Source organism: Photinus pyralis, unplaced genomic scaffold (assembly GCF_008802855.1).
Source record: "Photinus pyralis isolate 1611_PpyrPB1 unplaced genomic scaffold, Ppyr1.3 Ppyr1.4_LG4, whole genome shotgun sequence".
In the NCBI taxonomy this organism is placed as follows: Eukaryota; Metazoa; Arthropoda; class Insecta; order Coleoptera; family Lampyridae; genus Photinus; species Photinus pyralis.
Genome location: NW_022170511.1, coordinates 22662575 through 22686154, shown reverse-complemented (window position 1 = coordinate 22686154; position 23580 = coordinate 22662575). Strand labels below are relative to the sequence as shown.

Sequence of the window (23580 nt, the reverse complement as noted above, 5' to 3'; positions counted from 1 at the left end):
TGGACATTGGACATATGTATTTTACGTCCAGTATGGATATTCTATAAATATAAATTTGGGCACACAAGGTATAAAATATATGCATCTTAAATCTACCAAAATATACACAAAAGTATGACGCTCATTGGTATGTATATCTTAGGTGGGTACCTCATACTTTGAAAGTCTAGACCTGATTTCATATACTGCTTCATCATTGATAGTCTATGGTAATACATGGGATTGAGGATAAAGGTGGATGTCTCTGACATCAATAAGCGATCGAGTGTGTTCGGCGAGGGTGTCCATTTGCAGGTCCTGCCTGATGGTGGTGTTCGAAACAAAGTAGGGGGCTCTGGTAATCGCGCGCAGCGCGGTGGATTGTACCGCTTCCAGTGCGGTGGAGTTGGACTTCGAAACATACGCCTTCCAGCCTGCAGAGGCGTATGTCAGCACGGGGCGAACGTAGCTCTTGACCAGGTGTACCTTCGTTGTTGGCGCCAGCGCTGGTGATGATAGTAGAGGGTACAACCTGGATCTTGCCCTCCGTCCTTTGGCGATCGTGTCTGCTGCGTGTTGCGTGAAATTTAGTCGCCGGTCGATTAGGACTCCGGTCTAGAGTCCTGGAATTTTTGTAAATAAGTAGCCTGTACGTTGAAGGTGTGCCATCAAATTTCGCCCCTCCATGAATTATTATGCTGTTATTGAAAGTAAAGGGTGCAATTGGTTTCAACTTGGTGCCAACTATAACTTTTGTAAAGTTGGGAGGGGAGTGGGTGAACATACGTTCTGCTCTTCATGGTTTTGCAATGAAAGGTGTCATCGAAATGAATTGGTTTGTATATTTCAAGAACAGATAGTCGGAGGAGGGTACTCGTAAAGGGTGATTGAGACCTCTGGAAGAAATATATCCATTCATGATGTCAAAACTTTTAAGAGCGAATATCTCAAAAACGGTTTGTCGGAGGAAAGTACTCTCAAAGGCAAAATGAATCGTCTGAACGAAGACGAAGCAAATATCTTGAAAATGAAGTGTCGGAAGAGGGTAAGTGAAAAGTGAGGACGAGGCATATGTCAAAACTAGCATCCCCAACCATTTACTACGCTATTTTGGTTTAAAAAATGCCCTTTATCTGCACAATTTATACTTGTTCATTTTTAAAGCGTTTTATTTCAAATTATTGAGTTTTTTTACTTGATTCCTCCCGTTGCCAAGTTATCTGATCTTATCCAGACTTTTCATTTTCTGTGCTGTTTAACGGAATTACACGCATGCAGTTACATTAATTTTCGTATTCATTCTTCCGTTAAAAGATTACGTACGAGAAGATAAACGATGGGATTTTAACATTTCTGAATCTGCATTTCTTTTCAACTTCGTAATGACGCATTTGTCATTAAGAATTGGGAACGAGATGAATACGAATACCTCGAGCTAAAAATTGTCACGAATTAAGAAAAAAGAGTGTAATAATAAAACGCATCTTAATGTCATCTTATGTATACGGATTTGCCAAAAGATTAATTACGGTCATATATAATATGAATGTCATTTACTGATACTAAATTTTCAGTAAGACGTTTTGTCATAAAACATCTCGGCGCTGTTTGATCGTAATAAATAATAAGTATTAGGCAATAATAAAAATACGCGCACGGCACCATCAACTTTCAAGGTAATTAAATATTTAATAACCATCTTAGTTAAAGCATTAAGTAATTAAGAAACTAAAGTTAACAAGGGAAAGTGGCGGTTGGGGTTGAAAGCTTATTTGTATTATATTACTCTTAAATGTCCTGTATTAAAAACATTTCGTTGTATAAATATTTAAGCAAAAGTACCTACACGAAACGGCTATTAACTTAAAACGTACCTATATACATTACCACTACAAATATGTGTTAAAAAGAAAAGGTAGGTAGGTGCCGAACGAAAAGGTGCAGGTGCGAATTGGCTTACCTGTAACGGGATTAATCTGGAAGGTGGTGTTGCTTGGAATCAAATAGTATCGCACGGCGGAATTCGCGCCGACATCCGCGTCCGTCGCCGTAACGTTACCGACAAAGGATCCTCTTCGGACATTTTCCTCGACGCTGTACTCGTACACTTCCCTGCTGAACACTGGATCGTTATCGTTAGCGTCTAACACTTTCACTACAACCCGCGCCGTTGCCGTTTGGCTAGGCGTTCCGTTGTCCGTCGCGATCACGCTGAAGTAATGCGCGTCTTGATGTTCGCGATCCAAATTTCGATGCAGGTATATCCAACCGCTGTTGGGAAAGATGCCGAAAATCTCTGAAGATGATTCGCCGACGGAATCGTTGGACGCGATTAGACGGTATGTTAAGCGGGCGTTGTTTCCTGTATCCAAATCCAGGGCGGTTACTTGCAAAATCTGTAATTGGAAAGGATTAAATTAAAACAAAGTACAAGTAGGGGTGAAAACTATTTCTCCTCCTATAGTTATTTTGGTTAGTTCAGTAGTGTTCAAGTTTGCCTGAAGAAAGGTTTCGCTAACCCTGTCCATAGAGGAAAACCTATATGCCCTGTCATTACGTTTTAAAACTCTACTTGAATTTTTGAGACCCCTCTCGACGTTTTCCGTTTTATAACAAGCGTCAAATTCGGCGATCGACAAAGTTCGTGGTGGCGTCATTACAATAAAAAACATTTCGAATCGTTCACGTGACTTTTGCTCACCATCGGGAGCGAGAATGTGTAGAGTTGGTTGCCTATAGCATCTATTCCATGCATTGGCATGAGTATTTTTAAAGTATTCATACTACATAGCCCATAAGTATTAATGTATAATAATATAATATAATATGAACAAATGCTAAAATTCAAATAAATCATTTTATTGGTGAAAAATTCGACCTTCTAAAGCGCATTTTCGCGAACGGAACGAAAACAATCGCGTGGCATACCTTATGATACCTAGACCAGGCATTCAGCACCACAAATGTCGTGAATCACTGGGGACCATATGGGTCAGGTTTAAAAAAATGCTCACACACGTCTATGACACTTTTTTCTTGTTCATTTGCTGCACAGAAAATATACAGGGTGCGTCAGAAAGTAGATTCCGATACCAAAGTTGATTTTGTAAAAGAAGTATTTTTAAAAATCAATTTTCGTAGAATTTGACACAGAATTCGAAAATGGATTTAAAAAAATACTGTTCCATTTAAAAAAATTATCTTTGGTAGCGGAAGATACTTTATGACGCACCCTGTATATTTCCTCTGTAGTGCAAAAAATGCGTAAGGGAAAATTATGATAGACGTGTGTGAGAATTTTTCAAACACCGGATTTTTTTCCATATTTTAGCCGCTCACTGTATATATAGATAATACATTACGTATATATGTATAGCCTAAAGCTACAGCCACTTCGTAATGTAAGATGAAGGAACCCCTTTTTGCGCCGCCTATGGTTTTCACTTGTTTACATTCGGATGCTATTGCGCATGTGCGGTGTTGTACTTATGGTGCAAAATATATCTCTGTCCGTATTAGACAGACGCTCCTTATTGCAAGTTAATGGGTGGCTAAATAAAGCCGTTATTATTATTATTATGTACCTATAGACTCGGCCCAATTTATTCGCCTTTATCTCAGGACCTTCACTGGAAACCACTTCCTCAGCCCAAAAAGAAAAAAAAAACAATAAACACAAGTCTACTTGACTTTCAATAAATACATACATATACACTGTGTTCGAGATAAGAGGGTCACCCTAGGGGGAAACAACTTTGAATTTTTTGTGTACACCCCTCTGAATTAATTTGAATTAACATGAATTAATTTGAATTAGTCTGAATTACTTAGAATTAACGTGAATTAATTTGAATTAGCGTGAATTAACATGTATTAACGTAAATTAATTTGAATTTGAATGTTTGGTGTACACCAAAAATGGTACTTGTTCTCCTTAAGAAATATTCCTTTCTAAAAACTCATCGATTCCTGAAAAAATTGCTCTTATAAATCCCCAGAAAATTCGCTTCAGAAAATTTGGTTGCGCTTAAAAAATCGCCCTTGGAATGTTTCATCCCTAAATGCTTGTTCCCGGAAAAGTTTCTCACTGGAGATATTCGCTATAGAAAAATTCTCATCCTGAAAATGTAGCCTCGTAAAAATCACTATTGTCTTATCTTCAAAGACTTGTTCCCGAAAAGTTTCTTCTGGGAAAGTTCCCTATGGAAAAATTCGCTTCCGGAAAATGTAGGCTTGAAAAAATCGCCTTGGGGATATGCGCACCGGAAAATTCTTTCCTGGAATAATTGTATAACAAATTGTTGTCCTGGAAATTTAGCCCCGAAAAATCGCCCTTGGAATATTTGACATTAAAAACACGGCTCGCCCTGGAAAAATTCTTGTCCAGAAAATTTAAACACGAAAAAATCGTTCTTGGAAAGCTTTTCCCTGGAATACTTGCGTGACCCACAAACACTCGTTCTGACAAAAATTGCCCTGGAAAATTCGTTTCTCGAAAATCGCCGATTCCTGTAAAAATGGCCCTTAGAAATCTCCTGAAAATTCGCTAAGAAAAATCGCTCTCATAAAAAAGGCTCGTAAAAATCTACCTTCGCTAGAATACTTGCGTGAATAACTCCAGAAAATTTGATGCGCTCTAAAAATCGCCCCTGGAATATTTGACCCCTAAAGGCTTGTCCTCCGAAAAAAATATACGAGACAAATTCGCTATGAAAAAATCGCCTTTTAAAATGCTTCCGTGCAAGATTCAACCCGTAAATTCATACAGGGAGTATTCGCATCTACGAATTTTCCTCCCGTAATATTTGCGTGACTCCCAAAAACTAGAAGGAAAATTGTTCTGGGAAAATTCTCTATGGAAAAATTCTCTTCCGAAAAATTTACCTACGGAAAATGTAAGCTCCCAAAATTGCCCGTGAAACATTCGTCCAGAAAAGGAAATTCGTCTACAGAAAATGTTGAAAAAATCATCTTTCGAATATTTGGTTCCCAAAAAATCGTCAAAGAAAAATTTGCGTTGGAAGTTTATGCCCTGGAATACTCGCTTAAAAAACTCGCCCCGAAAACTTGCGCGGAAAACATGTCTCCAGAAACGTAAAAAAATCGCCCTTGAAATATTCGACCCACAAAAATTGTCCCCTCAAAATTCGTCTTGGGAATATTTGTCGTCGAAAAATTCATTTCCAGAAAATTCGCATACGGAAAGTTTAGCCTCCAACAAAATAGGCCTTGGAATATTTGGCACTTAAAATCTCGTCTCCGAAAAATTCGCCCTGGGGAAATTCTCCATGGAAAAATTCTCGTCTTGAAAATTTAAGATTGATTTAATTGCTCTTGGAAAATTGTTCCCTGGTATACTTGTGTAAAAAATTTGTCCCCAGAAAAAATCCGCCGTTCAAATATTTTACTCGCAAACTCTAGTCCTGGTAAAAATTTGCCTTCGAAAAATTCTAGATGGAAACAACTTTGAATATTTGGTGTACACCCCTCTGTGTTAATTTGAACGAACGTGAATTAATTAGAATTAACGAGAATTAATGTCAATTAACGTGATTCAATTTGAATTAACGTAAATTAATTTGAATTTACGTGAATTAATTTGAATTTGAATTTTTGGTGTACATCAAAAATGGTACTTGTTTTCCCCTAGGGGTCACTTCTTTTATTTCGTGAGATACGAAAAATTTGTTAAATATAATTTTATATGTGACATTACGATCTCTCTAATCGCATATTGAAACTACCGGTTTCACGTCCGGTTCAACCGGAATTGGAGACAACTTATGTTTTTCAAATGCAATGGCAATGCCTTTTAAGATCTTTGAAAAGAGGTGTATCAGTTTGCTGCACAACAACACAATGATAACATAGTAATATATGCATATGCTGATATACAAAAAAATGGAAAAATGCGTGATTCAATGTTTAGAAAACTTATGACATCTAACATGCCGTGTGGTGTCATGATAGGCGGTAGTTGTTGTGTTACATAGAAAAGGCCTAGATCAACTTGTTCAATGTTGCACGATGCAATCTCCCCATATAACATAACAAACACCGCGCATCCTGACAGCACACGGCATGCTAGATTTAATCAGTTTTTTTAAATATTGAATCACGAATTTTTCCATTTTTTGTATATCAACCATGTGCACATTTTAGGTTGTCCTGCAGCAAATATATTACTCTTTTCAAAGATCCGAACAGAACATAGGTATTGCATTTCAAAAACAAAAGTTGCATCGATTTCCTGTTTAAACGGAAGTGATACCGAAAATGTTAATATGCCACCGGTTAGATCGTGATGTCGCATACAAAATATATGACCATTTTTTTCGAATCTTGCCAAACATCAACGATAATTAGAGCACCCTATTTTCTCGAACACACTGTATTGCATTTTTCAAGTAATTTACTTTCCCTGATCAAGTACTTACAATACGCACTAATTTAAGCATAACCCAAAATGAAAAAAATTGGTTTGCGAAAGTGATGAAATTTTACCAAAAATGAGTGTAGCTTATAATCGATTGGAAATAAGTTGTCATATACAGGGTCTCTAAAATAAATTTAAAAAATCAAAGGTTTTTTTCTGAAAGATGCACATCAGTTACTATTTTAAACGCGCTCTTTTTCATGTAATAGAATTTTATAGACGGTGTCCCAAATTTAAGATATGACGTCATCGTTATTTTTTTAATGGGGAGCCTAATTTTCTTATGAGTATTCGTAAATAGTATTACACATGCATACCAAATTTGAAATGTTTATTTTTTATCATTTAGAAGATATTTACCAAAGGGGAATGCCAAAAGGAAATAAAATAAATAAATAGTCGATGACATCATAAAAAGCGCAATTTACAATATTGATCGATATGTCGGGGAAAATTTTCGAAAAACCCTTGTTTAGACTCATCCTGTATACCGCGTATTTTTCTTTTTTATTGATATTTTCACAAATGTGATAAGTGCGCGGGCCTTTTATGTGTCTACAATAAACCATATACAGGGTGTGTCAAAAAAAAGGCCCGATTTTATCCACGTATACTACTCATGATATGACCTCAAAAATCTTAAGAAACATAGCTCCGTAAACTAAGTGTTTCAGAGGCAATTCAGCTCCTTTTTAGCTTCTTTTCATGAGTAGGTACCTGGATAATATATCGGACCTTTTTTTAAACACCCTGTATATGCTCAATCAGTGCAAATGACGAAATTTAGTATACGAACATCGTTTACCCAAGTCATAACATCCGTACGACAGTGCAGCCTCATATAAGAGGCGAGATTACCCCACATAGGTAAGAAATCTTAAATACGGGTAATCGGACATGTCGCACCCTGTATATTCTCTGATAACTTTCTCTTGGACGTCCTCAATGGGGGATTTGCTTTGGATTAACAAGAACACTGCTCCCCATTAACAATTCTACTGGCTGCATTGCGAAAGCTTACTTGCAAACACATTTTTAAAGAAAATCTAATTAAAACAACGTACGAGGAGTTAATTGCAATCACGAACGTGTGCTCATTAATCACGTAATAAATAGTACAGGAGGAATAGCCATCATGCTTGATTGAATGACGAACTATAATATGTTTGTTGGTATAAAAGGCTTAAAAACACACGAGAGCATCTACCCCAACACATCACTGTCAAAAGATTAAAGCAGGCCGTTATTAAAAGGAGAAACTCTGGTTCTATGAAAGGGTGTTAGATCAGTGACCTACGAGAGGATTTTCAAAATATCTCCAGATTGTATCGGCTTCTAATTTCTCCAAGAGGTGGGATTGGTATTAATCATTTTAAAAAACCACGTACTAAAAATTGTTATAACTGGATAATTAATTATAAATTTTCTACGTTGGAGGTCTCATATGTGGGAAAGGCAGTATTGTTTTTATTAATTTTGCGACAGTTCTACAACCAAGTTTCACGTAGACCCCGAACAGATTATGTCATTGTCGCTACCTGGTTTAACCACTTAGAGGATAATCCCATTACAAAGAAGAAGGCATATTTAATTAGGTCAAAATACCTGTGAGTTGACAGGAAGAGATTCCGGCACTTTAATCGTATATTCCGCCCGTTCAAAAACAGGAGGATTATCGTTAACATCTTGGACCTCGACGAGAACGGTCAAGTTCGCCGAAAGGGACGGAACTCCGGTATCGGAAGCGGTAATGATCAGGCTGTGACGTTGAACGGTCTCGTAATCCAGATTTCTGATGATTGTGAGATGGCCCAATTTCGGATCGACTGAGAATAGACCGGCCTTCAGGGCGTTATTCGACAGCTTATAGCGGACCACTCCGTTAATACCCGAATCTTTATCCCTCGCATTGGCCGCGTAGATGGGTGTTCCAATTTCAACGTTTTCAGGTACCGAAATTCGCACCGTGCTCGATTCGAATTCGGGGGAGTTATCGTTCACATCTTCAACTTCAATATTGACCTACAGAAAAAAAAGAGAGAAGGTTAAAACCAACTTCCTCGGAATTTAATCTTTATTCACCGCAAACAAACCGAACATGATTTCTTACTTGGGTATGTCCATAAGCGGGCGGATTGCCGCTCGTCGCCTGAATGTTTAGAAGAATGCTGGCTCTCATCTCATGATCCAAGGTGGACGCCGTGCGGATTGAGCCGGTCGAAGCGTCTATGCGGAAAAATCCATCGGGATCGCCGGAATATATGGAGTAACGGATGGCGTGGTGACCTAAAAAGAAACAAAAGGTTTTGAAAACACCACGAATTGGAATGAAAAAGCTTATTCTATGAATAGCTTATCGAAATCTATTAAAAAGGCGCAGTACCTCCCGCGAGGAAATACAACACATACAATTTGTTTTTCTCTACCCTCTTGTGTTATATCCTTACTAGATAGTATTATGTGTAAAGAGAGACGGATTGCTTGTTAGAAACCGGCTTTGTATTCGCGATTATGGATGTCAGGTTTGTTTAGGTGTTTTGTTTAAGAATAAAAATGCGTTTATAAATTGGCCTGGGTTTGATATCGGATACCCTCGACATTAATTACGCGCCCTCCACGTCCAAGTGAGATGCTTTCTCGTCGTGTTAATTACATCCATTTCTAATTCAATTTTCTTTAATTGGAAATGCTAGTAAAAAAAAGTATGGGAGAAAGTCGATGTGGGAATTTAGTCGTCTTACAAATGCATGCTCCGAGTCATTAGCATAACACAAGAATAATTTATTAACAGGAAGATCGATAACATCGACCTTAGTACCTTATACATTGATTTTTTTCTACAATTTTTAAATCTCAAATTATGTAAGCGATAAATCAGGAAATGCCAGTTTACAATCCATAGAAATATGAGCGCAACGAGCTGCCGTTTCTATAAAAAAATCCTGCAGCCAGTTTTTAATTAATTAAGGAAGAAAATGGTTAACTGAAAGTATCTAATTGCAACTTAAAAGATTCCTAATTAGACATTCTGTAGCAAACCGCGATTTATTTCTGCAGAAGCCCATCGTATCGTACAAGTCCGAGCTTACATGAAATAATCAAACAATGGACGTCAGCAATCAGGATGAATGAAAATAAAAAAGAAAAGTGGGGTCTGCATGAGGTATTAGATTAGAAGAAACTAATATAATGCACTTTTTTTATATTCAGGTACATAACGCGCTCAAGATGCCATTCCAGTAAGAATACCCATGTACGCGATAAGATGAGGCTTCGAAAGTCGGCGTTAGACTGTTGACGTTATCACAAAGTTTTAGAATACAGATATAAATGACGCTCGCCAACTCAAATTTAGTAAATGAATTACGAGGGTTCTAATGACGTTCAGAATGAGCCAGTTGAAGATTTTGAATACGTTCTGACATAAATTAAAGAAAATATGACAACCAATGCGGTATTAATGAATTCAATGCATTATGCAAACCATCAGTTACTATCAAAACATTTAGAATTTAAGCAAAAGTAATTGGCGCGATATATTTTTTAAGCTGAAACTGAAAGATTACATGAATGTGGCGGAAGGAACACAGAAATTGGGAACTGGCGATGGTTGTGGCTGTGTACATCAAGCACCTGAAGACTGTGTGTCACTACTAGGGAGTCTTAGGGACCTTTAAGGGAACATTTAAGCATTTTAAACTCTTAAAAACTCTTCAAGACACTCGGATTCTTTTAAACACCCTCATACCATACCATAAAAAGTCGTTTGAAAGTTTTCAAGGATTCCAAAAGCCAATTAAAGAAACTCATAATCTCGAGAAGACACTAGGAGACTCTTAAAAGCGTATGAAAAACCCTTGGAGACATTTGGAAGCTCTTAGAAACTGCCAGTGGCTCGTAAATACTCTTAGAGATCTTTAAATGCACTTAAAAACCCTTAAAACCAGTAAGGAGTTTTTAAAGTTTTCAAGATTCGGATATGAAATACTGCTAAAAATTATAAAATGCTGTTCAAGTCCCTTCAGCACTCACTGAAGCTCTTAACAGGCCTGTCACCAGAATGCAATGGATGCCACAGAAAACTCTTGTAGAGAAAACCGTTGGTGACTCCTGAAGGCTCTTACTACCAAATCCTTTTTCATACAGGCTCTTAAACTTTAATGAACCCTAACGGCTAATTAAAGCTCTTAAAAAGCTCATTGAGGTGCTTAGGCATTCTCAAGTTTAAAGAAAACTAAAAATAGCTGTAACGGGTGGTCGCTTTAGAATTAAAAAAAAGTATTTTTTTCGAATTTCTAGGGAAAAATTTACATATGTACCGCTTCATAGCGAACGTGAACGAGAGTATGTCTGGTGATAACCAGCGATAGCAAAAACCGTATTGCGAATAGTGAGCGCGGTTGCCACAAGTTCTGTTTATAGCCAAGCGCGTGACAAAATGCAGGTTTGCGGTCTGTTTACAAGGGTATCTCATACTCATCTACCGGATGAGATTCAAAAGCGGTGTGGGGGAGCGACAGATTCTTGCTCGAGTTCTCGAGTCGAGACGTACTCTTTTGTGCGTAAATTTTTTCTACCGTTGAAGATTCATTCCGAGTTGATTTTCGCCAACCATCGCACACCATTTTAAGTGCGCCGAAATTGAATTCTGAGCGAAGTTATAAAAGCAGGCGCGTGCCATTATCGAGAAATTTTAATTCGTGTATTTGCGAGGATTTTCGGTGAAAAAATTCATTAGCCACCACGCACAATTCTTTCGCGCGAGTTCCTATCGAACTAGTTTTCTTTTAAGTGGAAATACAGCAAGTTGTTGCTACATTTCAACCGCATCGTTAAAAAGTATGCAAGTTGAATCAGATGGGTGACAAAGTGCGGGTTACCTGCCACCTTAATTTTGTGTTGGTACGGTAGTTTTAGCCCAATTTGTAACAAGGCCGTTCATTTACGAATGATACAATTTACGCGAAGGAACATTTTCGAGTAGGAGCGCTCTTAAAATCAAACCGCGAGTAAATGAACTAAATTGTAATTCACAGAAAAGATTCTTTTTGGAATTTTTAACAGTAACGGCTCGTTAAAAGCAAGTTCTTTAAAGTTGAGTGACGTCGCGCCTTGTGCGATAAATAACATTTTATATACAACGGCATACGGCAGGGCAGGGAATTTAAAAGCAACAAAAACTAGTTCATAAATTGGGCAAAATTAGTAGCAACACGATGGAATATTGGCATTTTATTCCTTTGCATAGACACTGAAGCCGGTTTGCTCGGATTGGCAAGACCTACTGACATTTTGTTTTTCACTCATGTCTCAACTGTACCAATAAAGCAATCTGTTTCCATATTTCTAAATGGAGCGGCATTTTTCGAGGAGACATAAGATCAAATTATTTCCTGAATTATTTTAAATGTTTTGATTTGTATAAAGTAGTGGCCGATTATTTTTCGGATTTTGCATAATAAATTTTAATTTTAATATTCCTAAAGAAATCGATCTATGAGAAACATTTGCTTGAACAGATTTTCTAATGTAGTTATTGATGTAGACAAAGGATTTTGGTTATTTTGGTTCATGAATTGAAGGCCATTGAATACTTTAAAAGGCAAATGAACGTGTCTAAAAGTTTCTAGAAAGTTCTTGAAGATGCTTGTACTTTCGAAAATTCTTAACGCATATTAGTGTCTTGTGTGTATTTTTAAAGGCAATAAAACACTTTAGAAGCTGTTAGAATACTTGAGAGCTCGTACAGAGTGTTAATGGTGTTTAAATTTCTAAAAACTATTTTTAAGTACCCTTTAATACTCTTAAATTCTCTTGAACTTTCTTAAGGGCGAATAAAAATTTTTGAGATCTCTTAAGGTCTTATAATCGCGATTTTTTAAAACTTTCTTGGAAGGTTGAAATAGATATTTATGTAACAAATTCCACGCTGAAGTTCGAGTGCGAGATTGAAATTCAAAATTGGTGATCCAAGAGTAGAGAATTCAATTTCGATATTAAAAATTAGGCAAGTTCATCATATAAAATTTTCTTCAATTTTTTTAGAATTTCTCGATGCATTAATTGAAGGTCTTTGTGAAACTTTTAATACCACAAGGAGAATCAATCCTGAGATCGGGGTGAACAGTTGAAAACGAGCATTTTTGGGATTTTATCAAATCTTACTATGCATGTAAGGGTTATTTTGAAAATTTTTACGTGGAATCCAGTGGCGAAGTCAAAACAATTTTGGACCATCGGTTCTGAGATTTGACTCAGAGCTATTTTTAAGTGCAACACCCTATATATTTTTTAATTTTAGCCATGAAAATCAATAACGACCTGTTTTTAAATAGTAGACCAGGGATTCGTGGAGATTTTGTTTCGTTTATGGTATCGATACCAATAAAATACGAGTAATGGCTAACGGTAGAAACATGCTATTCCAACATTTTGAAAAATATGATATAATACAGTGTGTCCAAAATAAGAATGAACAGCATGGGGAAATCGGAAACCATACGAGATACACAGTCGGCCAAATTAGAGAAAAGTTGCGTATTTTAGGGTTTCGTAAAAAAACATTCGGAAATTCCGATCAGTTCCGAAGATGATCGAAAAAAACCCTGTTATATGAAGTTAATGATCGTTTCTTAAAGACGATACGTCGCTCGTAGTGAAAATCTGTAGGCACCATCTTGTAGATTATAGAGCTTCAAAAGAGAAAAATAAAAACGAATATGGTCAATTTCGGTTTTTACCGAATACCTTCGGAACTGATCGGAATATCCGAATGTTTAAAACATCATTTTACTAAGCCCTAAAATACTTTTCTCTCATTTGACCGACTGTATATCCCGTATGGTTTCCGATTTCCCCATGCTGTGCATTCTTATCTTGGGCACACTGTATATAATTATATAAAAAATATAGGTTGTGATACATCAGCTAAAAAATACACAAAATATGGGATTCAAAAACTACCAACCTTGGGTAAAATCTCAGAAACGGTGGTCCCAAAATTTGTTTTGACTACGCCCCACTAGATTCTCCGTAATAATATATAAAATAGGTAGTTTTCCCCTTTATTTCTGCCTTACATGGGTAGTAAGATATGATAACGTCCTAAAAAGATAAACTTTTCATTTTCACCCTGTGTTTCAAAAACAAAAGTTTCACACAAAAAGGGCATACGGCCTCCAAAACCGCAAGTCTCTACCTTTAAAAACAGCTGAGATACACTACTGTAGTCTCAATTAAAATAGGACACACAGTATACATGACATCTGGCTATGGTTCAAAAATCAAACAAAGCTGATAATAGAATTTTTCCAAGGCATATAGGATTGGATCAACTACAGGCATTTTTTTAGGCCCAATTTTAGTGGGATATCCATCGTAAAATGGAAGAGTAAAGGGTCTAAAATGGTGAGATGAAATAAAATGAAAGCCATACAAAAGCTCAAGCTTTTACACTATTATACGGATTCAAAGTGTTATAGCGAAAAAAGATGAGAGCTTCTGGGTTACGTACAAGAAAAAGAAGGAACGACTTTCGTAATACTGCGCTTAATTAAATAACACCAAAATGAAGCAGCAATTTCAATTAATTTCACAGTCATTGTGCCTGTATTATCACTACACTACGTTTCAATCAGCTGGTATTACAATCAATTACGAGTTGCCACCGGTCTTTGCTAACACTTCCCCATAGAGGCTCGACTTTGTAAATTCCGATTGCGAAGAAAATAACTTTAATTAGTTCCATAAGTAACGCATTTTTGAATCGCGTACTGAAAGGAAAATAAATTAAGCCGCATATAAGGATTTAGAATATAGCAATAATTTTAATAGAGACGAATAAATCTCGCAAATGATGATCTTTCTTTTTCCGCGTGCAATTATGAATCTACAGTTAAGCATAGGCCATAGGGGGTGGTATGTCACGGTTTCATAAATGGCTATTAAACATTTCAAATTGAATACAAAGAGATTTGAAGACTACAAATGACTTGCTAGGTTATGAACCTCACACCTTGAATACATCAGCGTGACGTGATGGAACCAACTATGATTTAAATTAATTATAAAATACTGTCTTTCTTGTTCTTTTGATTATGTAACATTCCTTCTTAATATTAGTGACTTCTTCCTGATGAGTACGTGGCGGCGCTCACCAGCATGTAAATTAAACGCCTTATCAATTAAAATAGTCATCCCGATGCTTAGTCGCGCAAAATAAATGAATTCTTCCCAGACAATGGATGGTATGGGCGGACATCTCCGACGGACAGGACAATACTTAGCAGAAGACTTTCTACATTTAACTATTGGGCTTTGTGAAACTAAACTAGTCGAAAAACCTTTACCGAAGTCGACGCTTTAGAGTATTAACCTAATTTAACCGAGAAGCCAGAAAAAAATGAATCTAAATTTGTAGGCCTCTGTCTTTACCGCCCGTTTAAATCTCCATTAATTCTCTCTCGAAATACCCGACCGTAAAAGTCAATTTTATTCCTTTTAAAGATAGAATTGATTAAAATTTAGCTTCTATTATCCGGCTTATATATATTTCTCAGTGTCCTTTTATACTGTCAAAAAGTAGAACAACAGATTTTCTCACCGAAATCTCATTACCATTTAAGCAAAACGAATTCAAAGGAAGGGAAGGAGGCAATTATTTTTCGAGAGTTGAAGGGCTGCTGCATGCGTGGTACGTCTCGCGGTTAAAAGACGACGACATTTCGGTAGTATGCTAAGTGAAAAGCGGCCATTGTATTCGGGATGCACCTCGTTGGATCAACTTGCATCCGACTGCCGCCGCTTTGGAAATTCCAGTGCCACCAAAACGGTCCAATTTTATTTTTGATGCATCGACAAGATTAATTTATTCACAGTAATCGCTTATTATTACTGTATGTGGGGAAATTAGAGGTTTTGTTTCCGGCCACAATATTCTAATCACGTACTATTAAACCATACTTCTGATGCAGTAACGGTACTTCATTTTTTATATCGGGAAGATTTGTTTTTCTCGATTGAAGTGTCTGCTTTACGAGATATGAGCTGTTTACAGTGACGCGTGATTTTATAAATGTAATTAATACTCCATTTCAGACCTTCGGGTGGAGGTAAAGAAAATGCACTAGACCATAACGTAATTTAATACTGACGTATTGTTATATTTAACACATTTCATTTGGCCTTATTTTTCCCCGTAAGTACGAAGATGTATCGATTTCTTTTCATTAAGCGAACATGTTAAGTGGTGTTCACAATTAAAAGAAGAAATAAACGCTCAAGGTTCGATATAAAATAAAAAATGAAATTAACAAGCTAGCGAATTCCACCGTTTGGAAACTACAGTTGAACGTTTCGGAGACATTCGATTTATTACTTTGCTGAAAAGTTGGTTTGCTGTTTGAAACCCCCAAAATCTTACCAAACGGGTCGATGGTACCTTCAGTGATTGCGGGAAGGGGGATCAAGACAAGCGGCAAAGTCACTTTCAAGACGTAACCTCGACAGCGATACATTGCTTACCACAAATTTATAGAAATGAAGAGAATGCGAATACTCGACTAGGTAAATTTGAAACGAGACCATAAATAGGTAAGTGGTAATTAAAATTAAAGCGTCGTGAAGTGCTCAAGCCATGACGTTCGCTTCACTATTTTGACACCATAATAAGGTGTTTCAATAAAAGAATCTGATAAGTATTAAGTAAAGTATGAAAAAGAAAATAAACCGAAGGATTTGATCGTGTACTGGAATGTCTAAGAAATGAATCACAGATCTGACAACTCCATAAATAATTATTATAAATGGAAAAACGCATCTATTAACGTTTAAAGAACGTATAAATTCTGTTAGCGCATCCGCTGCAACAAACACGAGGAAAGGTGATATTCTAATATAAATTATTGTTTCGTCACGAACGGATTTTTACATTTAATGGATTATGATCAGCGAAGGGTTTACGGCGTAAACGCGTATACGTAATATTTTTTAAATCGAAAACGCTCGCAGATTGTATCGGCGATGTAATTTATTTCTGGCTGTAATTTAAACCCATACAGCTTGCTGATGTGTTCAGAAATGTATGCAACGAAATCGGGAATATTTTTAGGAGGTCCGAGAGTTTTGCGTTCGGTGTGTTTCACGCTCGCATAAATTTGTAAAGAGTTGGAAAAAAGGAACATACGCGCGCGCGGTACAGCTGAATGCAACTCATTTTAAATCGGCGAGGAGTGGGTATTGATAGAAATGATAATTTTACATGGTATGAATTTAAAATGTATTTCGCTTCCAACGGGATGCTCTGACAATTTATATCTTCGGGATTATCCATTGACATTCGCGACTTCGACTCACTAAAAATGTGGAATGATGTGAAATAGCTTGATAGAGAGATAATTGTTAAAATAGTCGTTTTCATAGAAATTCTTTCTTAGATAAATTTACCAAAAGGATGACATACCAGCGGGGACGGATGGGCCACTCTTCACCGGCCGCGCACTCAGTTGTCATTCCAACGAGTGGATTCCAGAGTAACACATCGTGGGATCGGTAGGTAAAGAAGTGCAAGACTATAGAAGCACATCGCACAGTTTCAGCAGATTTTATATGCCATCTTCATGGGATTCCAGTTAGAACAAGCCCCCTTTAATAAGGTATTGAGATTGTTTTTCGTAGTGACGTTTAACTTTCAGGTAGCAACATTTTCTACGTCACAATGCAATCCCCCCCCCCCCCCCATGTTAAACATTTCAAATGGTGGATCTTCTAGTTTGGAATTTTCTCATATTGCTTAATGCTTATCGTGGTAAGATAAAAATGTTCACTTTTGGATACAGCATTGAAAGACGTTTCAAATACGGTGTCCCTTATAACTGTATTATTTCCATTTGACATTAGGTTGTTCTGGGGAGAGGGTGGCTGACAAAGAGTTAATTTTTAAGCAGAAATGCAACTACTGGTATTCGTTCCATATTCTTAAAGAGTACTCTTTTTTTGGATATAGCAACATAAAAAATTTATATTACATATAAGAGAGTCATAGTTACTCCCGCCGTTTACGTTGACAGGTAATCAAATTTAAGAGAAATCAAGAAAGATAGTTGTGTTAATTAATTTCATAATTTCACTAGTTTGCGATGCAAAAAACCTTTTTTTAATTATGTCAAAGCAAAAAATCATTAAAAATGTATATGTAAATCTGAAAAACTATTTCCAGTTGCGTGCGTCTACAGAACTAACAGGGTCACTTTTTTCATGAGGTACTAGTAAAGATTGAACCTTTTTTTGAACATGACAACGTAAAAAAACATGATCAAACTAGAAAAAGTGATTAACACAACTATTTTTCTTAATTTATGTTTTTCTCTTAAATTTGATTATGTAAAGAATAAGTTTTTTATGCTTCTATATCCATCCAAAAAATGTATTTAAAGAATATGCCCCCTTTTGGACATGCAGAAGTACGTCACTGACCACAAATATAAACTACTTAGATTGGTAGAATTTTTTTTGGGTCTTTTTTTTTAATGCTGTTTTGAAGATATATATCCAGTGTTCCAGACAAAATGCTCACCCAGTATATTTTAGAATTTTGCAAGATGTAAAAAATTCGGCTCTGCGAAGTTTGACATTTAGCTGTAACAAAGATAAGAATCGTTTAAATTCCGTCACAATGTTTAAACAGTTTCAGATCAGGATTCTTTCCAGTACATCCAAAGTTTGATCTGAAAATTCCTTCCGCTAGAAGATTATACTTATTTATACAATGTACAACTTTAAGAATGTACCGCTGAACCCTCACCTCTCATCCAATTTCCCTGGGCTCCCGTTTTTGGCTAAAGGCCCTCTGAAAAAGTCGCAAGATCTTGTGATTTGTTCAGGATCTTATAATAAGCTCATTTTTTTTATCTTTTCAAGATCATTTAATCAAAAAAGTGATACTACGTTAAGATCCTCTCAAATATCTTTTGTCCTTTTTGTGATTTTCTCCAGATTCAAGACATTTTTAAAATGCCCTCAGAATGTGCTCAAAATCATTTCCAATGGCTTTCTCAAAATTCCCTAAAGGCCTCAAATAGGCCAACGGCAACAGCAGTTAGTGCTTCCAGTCTCAAACAATTACAACATAGAATCGCAAAGTTTTGTAAGATAGATTCAAAATTATTTTGAATTTTCCATTATGATCTTATAAGAGACCTGTACATTCTCGATATTTCATCAAGGCCATCCAAAACGGCGTCATAAATCTCTCCATCCATTCCCAAACATCCCTTTAAATCCTTAAAAGATATTGTTGTGTAAATTACGTTTTGCGGTAGTTTTACATATTTCGCTCCGTTACCTGCAATAACGATGGGACACTCTGTATGGGAATTACAATTTTTTTAAATCGTAAATGTGGATAAGGAAAATCTGGAAATTATTTGCGAAGTATTTGTAAAAGTTTTATCTCATCTTTTTTCCGGTCGTAGATAAGAAGTTCTCTGATCGCTGTGTGCGCTAATGAAATTTCAAGATAAGGACGTGTTATCGCTGAAGTTGCTGTTTGATTTTTCGAAGACGCGCTTTATTTAAGGAAGGAGGAAGGAAATAAATGGAAAGGGAAAAGGTTGTAAATAAGCGTACCGGTTGTTAAACGTTTTTACAAAACAATCAGTTTTGCCAGTTATCACATTTTAGAAAAGTTGAGTGGTACAAGTATTAAGAGATTGAAGTCGAGAAGTGAAGTTTTGAAGCATTTTCACCTGGTGTTTTGTGTTTGTGCGTCATTTATTGTAAATCGCAGTTATGACCGGAGATTTTTACACTGTAAAGTAATTCAGATTTCTTTAATTAATTGTTCCATCGATCGCTTGTTGCGTGGTGTGTTTTATCTGGCCCTGGGAGTCAGTTCTTCTTTCAGCCTAATTATTTAATGTCAAATAAATTTGTTTAATCTGTAAATGATTGGTTTTGTTATTAATCGAACCCAAATTACGACCTAGATAAGAGTGTTCATGTTAAATTTTTCTATGTCGGACCCAGAGTGGTAATCGAGTATCGGGTATTAATTAAAAATTTGTTAATTAATTGTTTGCAATTTTGGAGGCGGTTAAGTCTGCTGAATTATTCAAATTAATAACATTTACGTCAAAATCGATTTCGGCGTTATTGCTTCTAAAGGCTTTATTAGTACTTGCGTTTAATTGAGATAGCTGGACAGGTGTTTTGTGGATGCTTTAGTGCCCGTTTGCCATTTCACACGGCAATATAGCCTTTACGATTCCGAATTTGAGGCTTTGTATCTTGATAACTATATCAAATAGAGATTGCTTTATATACTATGAACCAAGTATACTTGGGTATGAATGATTTTTTAAATCTTCAGGCGACGTCAGTCGACAGTTAATCGAAGTTTTGTTATAATGCTAACCGGTAGATGTCTCTTATTCTACGTATTGCTATCTGTCAAATTCTGACAGAAGGAAACCTATGGTAAGACCCAGCCAAGACCTACGTTTTAGACCGGTAATATGAATTGCTGCGAATGGCCATCCGTTTCTATCAACTTGTAATGTGTGTAGGACTGTAAGAGACGCAGTAAACAGTACAATTAAATCCAGATCGTCAAGCACCAAAAGTTAACACTCTCAAAAACGGTTCAAAAATTAGTACTTACTATCTGGAATAGGTTGATCTCAGAATTTAACGTAGTATCTAAAAACAGAATGAAATTCAGAGTTTATAATTTTCAGGTTTCAGGCTGTAAACCGCTTTTAGGATATACCCCTTGATCTCAAACCTCAAGATCATCACTTTGATAAGCACCTTTGGAACAGCGAGGGAATTTGTTATGCTTTAAATGACGCGAAACCTTTGGACTTTGTGTAACGAAGCAAATGTTTTCCGCCTTGAAATTACCAGTTATAGTTATCACTCTGTAGATGAACACCCGGTATCACGAAGCGTTTTAAGTTGGGCGCTTCGTTACTAAGATTGTCGCTCCGAAAATATTTATTTCTGTGCAGAAGTGGAAATAAGGTAGAAATTAGTGGGTTAATTTGTAGAGCCGCCCGTTAAGGAAAATAAAAGGCAGTATATAATTTGCCGTTTGGATACGTTCCCGTAGGAATATTTAAATTGTTTTTACAGCCACCGAAAGCTGTCTTGCCAGGGAAGAAGAAAGAGAATCAATCTGATTAAGTTTTAGGTCCGTTAATTACCTTTTTTGTAATGGTATGCGAAATCCAGCATTAAAACCGACAAGATCGTGCAGTTTACGGAAATATCAACGTGATAGGAAACTCCGCCGTTCGACCTCACATTCCAAGGCACAAGAGGACATTGCTGGACCGTCTAATTTGGAGATTTCATTCCGACTATTTGGATAAGTATAATTAACCGTAATTAGTTGAATGGGTTACAGTAAGAACCTCCGATTAAGTCGAGATTACATCCGTTAGATGCGCTCTTAAAAATTTTGACACCAGTCCCGTATTTTTAAGACGTCTGGGAAGGATGTAATTAATTTTCGAGCGTTATTGCAAGGACACGCCTTCGAGCTGGAAAACCCGTCGTGGCATAACGAATTAATAAATTTTTTTTATTGATCTGCAAATTTACAATCTACTTATGAGACAAGTAATTAGTAAATGTTTTATGGTTTTTTTTTACAGGTCATGTAGGGTGCCGTGGCCATTGCCACTTTCCCCATATGTAATATTCTACTACGAATTGTTATTATAGTAAGTCATGTGGCCAGTCGCTTCAGGACACCATCAGCTCGCTTCATGATTGACATCTCTGCATTTGTTACGTGAGCATTCGTTATTGTTCGGAGCATTTTCGATTGACATCTCTGTAGAATTTGGGTGTGAGAGGCCTTTGCACATCCCCATAATTGGATCCCATACGTCCATATGGGTTTTAATATGATTGTTGGGATCGTCTACCAATTAGCCAGTTCATTTGTTTAGCCTTAATGTCAATCTGTTTTCTTTTGGCCTTAATGTGTGCATTCCAGTTTAACTTCTGATCTAGATGTAGGCCCAAGTACTTAGTTTCTGTTTTTTGAGGTATTGTAGCATCATTAATTCTGACCTGTGTACATATGACTCTTCTGTTGGTAAACGTGACATGTACTGACTTGTCTGTATTTACTGTGATACGCCATTTGTTGAACCATTTTTGCAGGACGTCGAGGTGACTTTGTAGGTGTGCCGCTGCTGTTTCCAGTTTTTCGTTGGTTGCTAGAATAGCTGTATCGTCAGCAAAAGTGGCTACTACAGTGTGATCCATGTTCGGCATGTCAGAGGTGTAGAGTAGATATAGTAAGGGCCCCAGTACACTGCCCTGTGGCACACCGGAAGTGATTTTGTGATATTCGGATACCGTGTTGTTGATCTTAACTTGAAAGAATCTCTCAGCTAGATAAGATTTGTACAATCTCGCATATGCGCTTTGTCTCCAAGCTTCTCATAATATGGGTAACAATTCTGTGGCATTGATGGATAGTTGAGTGGTATCGAAATCCGAATTGATGGGATGGGAGTAAGCTATAATCAACTGTTTCATGAATTCTTTTCTCTCAAATATCGACATTAAAGGCAGGAGACTGATTGGTCTGTATTGTGTAGGTGGTTTGCCGGGTTTAATCATGATAATCTGGGCGAACTTCCATTGGACAGGGAAGTAGCAAAGTCTTAGGATGCTAGCTTTTCGTGGAAGATTAGGCTACTATTAGATCGAATCCAGGAGCTTTGTGTTTCTGAAAGTTGGCATGGTACGTCAAGAAATGATTCAATGAGAGGGGATCTTTTTGACATTTTTGCTTATCGTAAGGACGTTAAGTTATCTAGATTTTCGGTAAATTTACTGTTTATCCATACCGTTCATTTAGTTTGTTTGTTTAAAATTAATTCTACCGCACCGAATTCAGAATCTTTTGCATTTGGTGGTTTGTAAAAACGTAAGTTTTACCGAAACGTAAAATCTTTTGCCTTTTGCATCTTTTTGCCTTTGGTGTTTAACCGTATTTAAATCTTTTTGCCTTTTGCATCTTTGCAATCTACGTTTTTTAAGTACCGTAGTAAATTTGGATATTTTCCTTAAATTTATTTTGCCTTCAGACTGTTTCATTTTTGCTTTTACATTAAGTTTACCGCAACGTATCTATAGCTTTTGCTCTTTCCTACAAAGTAATTGCTACCGCTCCGTTAATTGCAAGGTAAGCTTTTTGATACCTTTCGTTTCATTAATTATAGGAGGGGATATTGGATATTGACTCCTGCAATTGATTTCCCATAGACAGCGCTACAGAATCCGATTATTTACTGTACTTAGGGAACTTGCTGTAAGCTTTAAGGTTTGTTTTAGCATTCACCAGTATCCGCCCACCCTTTAGAATTCCTCAATTACCGAAATATTACCCCGCACCTCAGACCAAATGCCGAAATCTCGCAACTCGGACGAACTGCCGAAATATGGCACCCCGAACCAACTGCAAAAATTTGAACTTGCACCCCGAGCCAACTTTTTGGCATTTTTTTCAACTTGCACTACCGAAACATAGCGCCCCGAGCAAACTGCTAAAATATGATCCGGGCCAACTGCCGAAATTAGACGGAGAATTTTCCCACGGTTCCCAGAATTTTCCCAGGCCCAAGTGCCCCAATACCTACTCGCATATTGTGAAATTGTAACATAAATAGTAAGCGTCTGTCTAATACTTTTAACAGTATCTCGCTTCTTAAGTAGGCACAGGCATTGCATAAAATGATTATCATTTGTTCTGTTAGTGGGAGACGGAGGAAAAATTGTGTACATAACCCTCTTGAATACGGTCTTTCACATTTGTGTGATATTATTATTTATTGCAACACTCTACTTCGCTTCCTTTAGGTATTATCACACTCGTGGGAAAGAAAGCGCTTTCAACGCTCGTTATGTAACATACTATTATTGCAAGGCCCATAGGAAATTTTCACAGTACATAATCTTGATTACACTATGATGCAGCTAGGTCATCAAAATCTAAAACTTTGGGGGTAACACGATAAGAGATTCGGATTCTCCGAAAAAAAGGCGCCCATAGAAAGTACCAACGGGAACCGTGCATTTCTGACCGTTTAAGCTAGGGAAAATGAAACCGAAATTTGACGTTTTCAGTTTTTCGGTGATATCTCGGT

General features: G+C 36.9%; 1 protein-coding gene across 1 annotated transcript in view; it reads right to left on the bottom strand.

Annotated features, from left to right (window-relative positions):
- LOC116168760 (protein dachsous) overlaps window positions 1-23580 on the bottom strand; it is a 75435-nt gene that overhangs the window by 28802 nt on the left and 23053 nt on the right. The window contains exons 4-6 of the mRNA XM_031484741.1: window positions 8526-8701; window positions 8021-8437; window positions 1940-2375 (exon numbers count right to left, since the gene is read on the bottom strand). Coding sequence (XP_031340601.1) covers window positions 1940-2375; window positions 8021-8437; window positions 8526-8701 — 1029 coding nt within the window. The remainder of the gene's footprint in view (window positions 1-1939; window positions 2376-8020; window positions 8438-8525; window positions 8702-23580) is intronic.